The 9,727-nt window shown below is 42.6% G+C and overlaps 1 protein-coding gene across 5 annotated transcripts in view; it reads right to left on the bottom strand.

Moving 5' to 3' along the window:
* Nucleotides 1-201: 201 nt before the first annotated feature.
* LOC118366857 (mitogen-activated protein kinase kinase kinase kinase 4-like) overlaps nt 202-9,727 on the bottom strand; it is a 101,635-nt gene continuing 92,109 nt past the window's right edge. For all 5 annotated transcript variants that reach the window (XM_052493497.1, XM_035749627.2, XM_035749630.2 and 2 more), the window contains 5 exons: nt 9,556-9,656; nt 9,265-9,414; nt 8,945-9,104; nt 8,667-8,806; nt 202-3,361 (listed from right to left, as the gene is read on the bottom strand). In XM_052493497.1, the coding sequence (XP_052349457.1) occupies nt 3,278-3,361; nt 8,667-8,806; nt 8,945-9,104; nt 9,265-9,414; nt 9,556-9,656 (635 nt within the window). In that variant the 3' untranslated portion in view covers nt 202-3,277. The remainder of the gene's footprint in view (nt 3,362-8,666; nt 8,807-8,944; nt 9,105-9,264; nt 9,415-9,555; nt 9,657-9,727) is intronic.

Raw genomic sequence — 9,727 nt, 5'->3', positions numbered from 1 at the left:
GAATTGGAACGCAGACTGCGAGCCAGGCCCAATCACCCTACATCAGTGCCTGACCTCACTAATGCTCTTGTGGCTGTAAGAAAGTCCCCACAGCAATGTTCCAACATCTAGTGTAAATCCTTCCCAGAAGAGTGGAGGCTATTATAGCTGCATAGGGGTGACCAACAGGGGGAAATGATGTAGAGAAATATACTCCAGAAAGTCTTTAAATTACTTTAGTTTATTCAAAGAAAAAAAACCTTCAGGAAAATACAGGACTTCCTGTCATACATAGAGAGGACATAAATTAGAGTAGCATGGCAGAAACACTGGAGAAAAACACCCAAGCCTGACTGACATCCAAGCCTGCAGGAAACGGACTGTACATCACTACAATGTCCCCACAACGCTGGATTAATGTTATGGGAACATCTGGAAAATTAAACATTGCAAGTGTATTCTTTATTGTGTTGTGAGTTGGTTATTTGAGCGAGAAAAACAATGGCATCATTTAGGATTATTGACTAAAATATCGTTCAATACAAAACAAGCAACAAAAAAACAAATATAATGCACATTAGTGTAACAAAACATCGCCTCTGTAAACATTTCCATTTTCTCGACCTAACGTGAGCATTATAATATTCAACCACTGCAGAGTACATACACTTACAGAAACCATTATTAAGCTTCTTAACCAAGTTAAAACTTAAGAATACAAAATGCTTCAAGTGAGATCAACAAAGTGGTTTTGTAATTTAAAGAAAAACATTTAATGTTGCCATCTTAGCACTTTTTAAAAACGTTAAATCAGCAAGCGACTGCTTTTCAGATTGCAAAAATGTTCAATCTTTTTCCATTAATAAGAATATCAATAACCATAATCTTAAGAAAGTAACTTATGCCTCATGAAGGCCTTGATGCAACCAGAAAGACATAGTGGGTCAGCATTGGGAGGCTATTAAACACACACATACAGCATTGGGGTTCGCTCTTCAAACGGCTTTCTTTTTCCATATACAAGAAGTTGGCTCGTGAAACAATTCTGTGACATGTCATTTGCAATGCCTTTCCCACAGCTCTACACACATAATGACATGACTGTTAGTACGAGAAAAACCCAACTCCGAGATCATTGACCCACTGTCGGACACATAGTCAGTGTACAGAGTCTGTCCACTTGGGTGAAATAGCTTTGATCCATCACCACCATTAAAACACAGTTGTGTTCTGTGGGAAAACAAGATAATAGCCTGTTGTTGATGTTTTTCTTGTTTGTCACCATGGTCAACGAAGGTTAGATACACCACTGTTGTTGGAGAGCCGTAGCAGGGGATATTGCAGTTAATTGAATAGTCTTCTTTACATATCTGTACAGACTATAGCCTTTAACAGTGAAAAAAAGGATTCTGCCCAAAGTGGGTTTCCGTCATGAACACCGTCAGACGAGAGCTGTACAGTCACAATGGTCAGGTCACCTGTGTTCTGGCTCCTGGTGACCAGACTGCTCTCCTCTGATTTGAAACAAGTTGTTTTGTATTGTATTGCCTTCCATTGATTGACAAGCTGACATTGCACAAGATGGACAAACGTACCGTGCTCAAGACAACTTAGCTAAGCGTGGTCATATTGTTTACAATTACACTAAGGACTAAGCCCTGTTGGTGAATAAGGTTGATTAGGCTACTGTGAGCATACTGGCTCCACAGAAAACTACTATAGCCTAGCATCGTCTCAACTCAGAGCTGCTCCCGCTCCAGCTCTGATGCACTTTAAAACATTGAGTTTGTGAAAGGAAAATCAACATCTTTAATAGCGGAGCCTTCATTTAATATTCACTTGTGTTACTTTGAAATTGAACATCGAAATCAATCACTTGTGACAAGGAACACAAATAAAAGTCTCATGCCTTCGACTACCACACAGTATACTTCTTTCTACATTCTTGACACTTAGTGCACTGCATTCATGAAAAGATACAAATGAAAAACAAAAAGCTGAAATATCAAAAGAACAATAAAACACCGTTTTGTTCTATCCACTGACTAGGAGTCCATTGAGTTGTGCTGACCATGTGTAACCTTTCTGCTACAAAAACGTACATCAACACCCCTCCTCTCTCATCTATTGGCCCCTTTACAACCAACCAACCACACACACACACACACACACACACACACACACACACAAAAAATACTATCACCTTACCCTTCTCCTCCACTGTCTTTTATTATATCTGTCTATTCACATCCGGACCATGTCCTCCATCCTGGACCCTCTGATGGTCCAAGCCGGATCACCGAGGGATCCACTACCATGACCACTGAAACTATGGAGATTAAATGACATTTTATTATACATAGACATGGTTTCCTGTCCTAACCCACCCACTCTCTCTAACTCCTAAAACACTTCAATGTGTTGTGGGTTGGATTAAAATCAAGCAAACTGGAGACTGTGCAAATGTGATTTTAGAAAATAAGGTAAAAGAAATATTAACTCCACATAGTTTCACTTTTTTTAGGGAATTTATAATAAAAAATACTAGTCTGAAGTCCATCCGGATAAAATCATTTTCTTTGACCGCGCCCATTAAAATACTGTAGCTGTCTTAACTCTATCAACACACAGTCCAGCTGAGTCCTCTCAGATACTACCAGATTTACGGTAAAACGCCTTGGCCCCTTCCACCTTCTGTCATCATGGCATCGAACAAATTGGCTCCCTTGCTCGGCTTCTCTACTCCCGCCTCCTCCATGACTGACAGCTTCAACCCCCTCCGCCCCCTTGCAGTCAGCAATCATTGTACCAAACAGAAATACATTTACATACACTACTGTAGCATTAACACTGTATGCTCCACCCCTGCTCCTCCCTCGCTAAGGACAAGGGTGGGGTGGAAGGGGGTTCCTGAAATACGAGCAGAAGATGCAGAGAGTAGTTAGTAAACTTCAAGCCCACATCACAGTCAGTAACTAGGAACGACAAACACAGAGGTCACAGGTGTTCAGAGCAACGACCTCGCACAGACGTGTCCACAATCAGTTGAGTAAACCGTTCCCCCTTTATTTTTGTTGTTTTATAATCAATTATCTTAATTTTGAACAATTCTCATATCTGGTATTCACGGCTGGGGAGATGGCATCTGGATGTTGTATGTATCCTCAATATAACACGATGCCCCGGGTCGAAGGTCGTAGCTAAGACGGAGATGGTTGGCTTTTGTCCGTTGGCATCACTGAACGTTGGGTAAAACGCGGTTCGTTGGTTTCCAGTGTAGAGGGGGCATGGTCTTTCTCTACCAGCTGAGCAGAGAGGTACGCCCCAGGGTCATAAAGTACACCTGGCTGGCTCCTCCGGACCGCACCGAGGCAAAGAACACCTACGGATGGAAACACACACAAACACGTCAATAAATAACTAAACTTAATCAGTGACACATCATCAGTGATACATCATAAAGGTAGGGGTGAACTTTTTACACAGAGATGCATACGACCATCATGTTTTTCTGATAGAGTAATTTACAATCACTGATCCATTGTAACAAAGGAAAGCAAGACGTGTGTCGTAATGTTAATACTTCGTACACAATGTGTAATGTCGGATGGTTGTAAAGTCCATAGAGGTGTGCTCAGGTGTTCCGCAAGGTTCTATTTTGGGCCAACTGTTGTTCATTTTGTATATCAACAAAATTGGGGATCTTATTGAAACAGCGGATGTTAGTTTTTATGCAGATGACACTGTTCTTTATTCAAGTGGTAGTAGTTTATCTTTGGCTTTTGAAAATGCTCAAAGAGCATTTAACATCATACAACAATCCAGAATACCATTTGAATGGTATTTTCAAATGCCAGTCATGTTACTAATCATGTCATTGCTACATTGGCTGGACATACTATAGAGCAAGTTAAAGTGCACAAATATTTGGGTGTGTGGGTTGATGATAAGTGTATCATGCAGCCCTCAAGTTCATTACAAATCAAAAATGTCTAACACATCATTGTGATCTCTACAACGCTGTTGGCTGGTCATCATTGACCTTGCATAGGCTTAAACACTGGTATACACTGATTTATAAGGCCATACTGGTAAAATACCATTTTTATCTCTGTTCTTTTTTAGTCAGGTCGATAAAAAAAATCAATTACAGTCCCATTCTCATATGCTACTAACAGAACCAAAAAGTAGAACAGGTCATGGTAGAAATAGTTTTAGTTACTTAGCTCCGTGGTCCCGGAATTCTATCCTGAACAAATCCTGAACAAAATTTGATGATCTAGTTCTGTTGGTGGAGTTTAAACACTTGATCGATGTATATATCATAGAAGAGTGTAATTGTTTTTAGGCCAGCTGTTTTTAGTCAAGACTTTCGTGTTTTTAACGTTAAAAAAAATTGTACTGTATGTGTGTTTATAGTTTTGTTTAATGTTGTGTTAGTGTATGTAAGTTGTTTAGTTGAAACGTTGTTCCCCCCTGCTGCCATTGGACCAGGTCTCTCTTGGAAAAGAGATGTTATCTCAATGAGAAAAACCTGTATAAATAAAAGGTAAAAAATGAATCATAGGAAAACAATAGTGACAACCATGCAGAGAATTCCTGTATAAGCAGACAGTAATACAACCCCAAACAATGTATGGTAAAGCCCTAGCTATATCAAACATCAAGAAGTCTAACAACTTCCCAAAAGTATATACACTATAATACAAAGGTATGTGGACACTCCTTCAAATGAGTGGATTCAGCTTTAAAAACATTTTTTTACCCCCCTTTCTCCCCAATTTCATGGTATCCAATTGTTAGTAGTTACTATCTTGTCTCATCGCTACAACTCCCGTACGGGCTCGGGAGAGACGAAGGTCGAAAGCCATGCGTCCTCCGAAACACAACCCAACCAAGACGCACTGCTTCTTAACACAGCGCGCATCCAACCCGGAAGCCAGCTGTACCAATATGCCGGAGGAAACACCTTTACCTGGCTACCTGGTTAGCGTGCACTGTGCCCGGCCCGCCACAAGAGTCGGAATTCAGCTATTTCAACCACACCCATTGCTGACAGGTGTACAAAATCGAGCACCCAGCCACACAATCTCCATAGACAAACATTGGCAGTAGAATGGCCTTAATAAAGAGCTCAGTGACTTTCAACGTGGCACTGTCATAGGATGTCACCTTTCCAACAAGTCAACTAGTCAAATTGACAGTTGACCTGGGCAGCCCTACTAGAGCTGCCCAGGTCAACTGTAAGTGCTGTTACTGTGGAGTGGAAATGTCTAAGAGCAACAACGGCTTAGTCGCGAAGTGTTAGGCCACAAACTCACAGAACGGGGCCGCCGTTTTTCAACAGGACAATGACCCAGAACAAACCTCCAGGTTGTGTAACGGCTATGACCAAGAAGGAGAGTGATGGTGCTGCATCAGATGACCTGGCCTCCACAATCACCCAACCTCAACACAATTGAGATGGTTTGGATGAGTTGGACCTCAGAGTGAAGGAAATGTAGCCAACAAGTGCTCAGCATATGTGGGAACTTCTTCTAGACTGTTGGAAAGGCATTCCTCATGAAGCTGGTTGAGAGTATGCAAAGCTGTCATCAAGGCAAAGGGTGGCTACTTTGAAGAATCTAAAATATATTTAGATTTGTTTAACAATTACTACATGATTCCATGTATGTAATTTCATAGTTTTTATGTCTTCACTATTATTCTACAATGTAGAAAAAAATAATACAAAAATAAAGAATAAAATAAAATAAAGAAAAACCCTTGAATGAGTAGGTGTGTCAAATCTTTTGACTGTTACTGTAAATTAGAGTAGCATGACAGAAACACTGGAGAAAAACACACAAGCCTGACTGACATCCAAGCCTGCAGGAAACGGACTGTACATCACTACAATGTCCCCACAACGCTGGATTAATGTTATGGGAACATCTGGAAAATTAAACATTGCAAGTGTATTACAATAAAGTGAAATCAATTCAATAGGTCCTAATCTATGGATTTCCCATGACTGGGCATACAGATACGCATCTGTTGATCACAGATACCTTTAAAAAAAAGTGGGTCTCAATCTCGTTGCAGTATTTTTGTGCATTTAAATTGCCAATAGATAAAACGCTAGTGTGTTCATTGTCCCCAGTTTATGCCTTCCCATACCATAACCCCACCGCCACCATGGGGCACTCTGTTCACAAACCGCTCGCTCACAAGACGCCATATACATGGTCTGCGGTTGGGAGGCCAGTTGGCGTACTGCCAAATTCTCTAAAGCTACGTTGGAGTTGGCTTATGTTGGGGAATGAACATTCAATTCTCTGTCAACAGCTCTGGCGGACATTCCTGCAGTCAGCATGCCAATTGCACATTTAGAAATATGTTGCATTGTGTTGTGTGACAAAACTGCACATTTTAGAGTGGCCTTTTATTGTCCCCAGCACAAGATGCACCTGTGTAATGATCATGCTGTTTAATCAGCTTCTTGATATGCCACACGTGTCAGGTGGATGGATTATCTTGGCAAAGGAGAAATGCTCATAACAGGAATGTAAACAAATTTGTGCACAAAATTTGAGAGAAATACGCTTTTCGTGCGTGTGGAATATTTCTAAGATATTTTATTTCAGCTCATGAAACATGGGACCAACACTTTACATGTTGAGTTTATATTTTTGTTCAGTGTAGTATTTGGTGATTCTCAAAAACACTATATTGGGCTCCCGAGTGGCGCAGCGGTCTAAGGCTACAGACACCCTGGTTCGAATACAGGCTGTATCACAACCGGCTGAGTTTGTCCCATAGGGCAGTGCACAATTGGCCCAGTGTTGCCTGGGTTTGGCCGGTGTAGGCCGTCATTGTAAATAAGAATTGTGCGACTTGCCTAGTTAAATAAAGGTACAGAAATATTCATTTCTACCAGATAAAGAAACTGAAAATGATATTGGGATTTAATAACTAACCAATGAGTGCTTTGGAGTTTTTTTCAACCTCACATAATGTCTGTACAGCTTTCCCATCAGTGAGAGACTATAGGAAATGGGGAAACTACGGCTAGACTAGCTCTCTCCACCAGTTTAGCTGCTTCTGCTTTGTGGTTGGTCCCACTCATCTAACATACTAGCTAGCCATTGGTTGGTGTGTATAACAGAAATCCAACAGAGGCTAAAAGGTTCCCGAACTTTGATGGCCACTTTAGCCTAATTGCTGTCTGTCTAAAAATACCCTATGTTTCAATGGAATGATTGATCGATTGATACTCAGTGAATGTGGTCCCGAATCTGCTTGGGACACAAGATGAGGCACTTGTCATCTCCCGTCTGGATTACTGCAACTCGCTGTTGGCTGGGCTCCCTGCCTGTGCCATTAAACCCCTACAACTCATCCAGAACGCCGCAGCCTGTCTGGTGTTCAACCTTCCCAAGTTCTCTCACGTCACCCCGCTCCTCCGCTCTCTCCACTGGCTTCCAGTTGAAGCTCGCATCCGCTACAAGACCATGGTGCTTGCCTACGGAGCTGTGAGGGGAACGGCACCTCAGTACCTCCAGGCTCTGATCAGGCCCTACACCCAAACAAGGGCACTGCGTTCATCCACCTCTGGCCTGCTCGCCTCCCTACCACTGAGGAAGTACAGTTCCCGCTCAGCCCAGTCAAAACTGTTCGCTGCTCTGGCCCCCCAATGGTGGAACAAACTCCCTCACGACGCCAGGACAGCGGAGTCAATCACCACCTTCCGGAGACACCTGAAACCCCACCTCTTTAAGGAATACCTAGGATAGGATAAGTAATCCTTCTCACCCCCCCCCCCCTAAAAGATTTAGATGCACTATTGTAAAGTGGCTGTTCCACTGGATGTCATAAGGTGAATGCACCAATTTGTAAGTCGCTCTGGATAAGAGCGTCTGCTAAATGACTTAAATGTAAATGTAAATGTAATGAGTCAGCACTTTGTGACACACTAACAGGAGACAGAGCTCTGAGAGGGACAGAGTTATTAGCGTAAACAGCCCTCGACCTAGGTAATTACCTCCAAATGTATGTGTGTGTGTGTGTATGTGTGTGTGTGTGTGTGTGTGTGTGTGTGTGTGTATGTATGTGTCTGTGTGTGTGTCTGTGTGTGCGTGCCAGGGTTTCCGATAGGAAAATGTGGCGCCGGACATTTGACAGGCAGCATTTTAATTTACCGGACATTTGAGAAATTTACCGGACCCATATGCATTGGTGTGTAACCTGATTAGGGCGTCCACCCACGGGGCTTAGAATGTCAGAAATCACATTTAGAATATGGTAATTCATGTTAACAGAACATGCAAGTCGAGGATGCAACGATGTGCAGTCCTTACTGAGTTATGATGGGCACTTTGAAGATGTTAGAATAACTGTCCATATTTACTTTTCCTCAGCCAACAAGATGAGTAACGAACAGCAAAATCACTAGCCTATGTCAATCTACAATACTAGAAACGTTTAGGCTACCGATTCTATTGGTCAGCTTGTCGAGAAAGAAATAGCCTATTCAAAACAGACCCTGGGACAGTTGTGGGACGGTAGATCCCAAATTCATACAACCAGTAGGTCTAAGTTACATTTTTATTTTATTTATCTGATTTCCTATTTTTTTGTATCGGACAAAAGCCGGTTATTACCGTCTTAAGGAAACACTGGTATATGTATGTGTCTAGGGGTCTAACCTTGTCATTCCTCTCACACAGGAACTTGAGTCTCTGGGCTCTCTTGTGCATGAAGACCCCGTCCAGGTGTCCGGTCTCCACAGACCTGATCTCTATGGCCTTCTCCCCCCAGCCCATAATCTGGTTAGAACGTATGTAGGCTACATAGAAAGACAAAGAAGGGGACGGGGGGGTGAGTGGCTGGTATGACAACAGAGTTAACATGTTCAAACACTTAATTAAAGGACCTATTGTGTGAATGTGTATGTGTATTTGTACGTGTGTGTGTCTCCACCTACCCACAGAAGTGGGCATCTCGCCCCACTGCAGCACCACGTCCTTGGTGATGCGTCCATAGGTGTTGACATAGACACCCTCGTCCTCGTAACACACTAGCAGCTCAATGCCATCTGTGTTGGGCAGGATGATGATGGCATGGGACTGGATACTGGTCTGGATCTACAGAGTGAGACAGAGGGAGAAGGGAGAGAGAGAAAGAGGGGGAACCATGTTAATTCAATAATGTTAATTCAATAGTGAAGTTATCCATGGAAAAATAGAGGAAGAAGAGAAGGGGATGAGGGAGGAGAGGATACACAGACACTAGTGTTTCTTTTACATGGGTGGGCAGGTAGATGTCGTAGACTGCCCCCGAGTCCACGTCAACGGCATGAAATCCGTTACTGGAGCCATAGATGACCTTTAATCTCTGACCTTCCTCCACCGTCAGGTCAACCAGCAGGGGCTTGTGCACCAGGTCACCAAACGACTGCAGGGGGCAAAGGTCATTCACATACAGTAGTGAGTGTCATTGTAAGATTGTCATTACAATTCACAATAGCTGCATAACTGATTGAATAGATGGAAGTGACTAGCTCCCATAGGCATCTTAGGTTTCCTTAATGTTCACCTTGAAAGCCATGAACTTGTGGTAGGGCTTCGGTGCCCATGCATAGACCTCCACCGAGTTCTTCAGGGCCAGAACCAAAAACTTGATCCTCTCGTATTTCACTGGGAAATAAAACAGTTGGGATACATGAGGAAGATGAGGAGCCAACTGATAGGGTTAATTCAGAGCATCC

This window comes from Oncorhynchus keta, chromosome 34 (assembly GCF_023373465.1).
Source record: "Oncorhynchus keta strain PuntledgeMale-10-30-2019 chromosome 34, Oket_V2, whole genome shotgun sequence".
NCBI lineage: Eukaryota > Metazoa > Chordata > Actinopteri > Salmoniformes > Salmonidae > Oncorhynchus > Oncorhynchus keta.
This window is presented reverse-complemented; position numbering and strand designations above follow the sequence as displayed.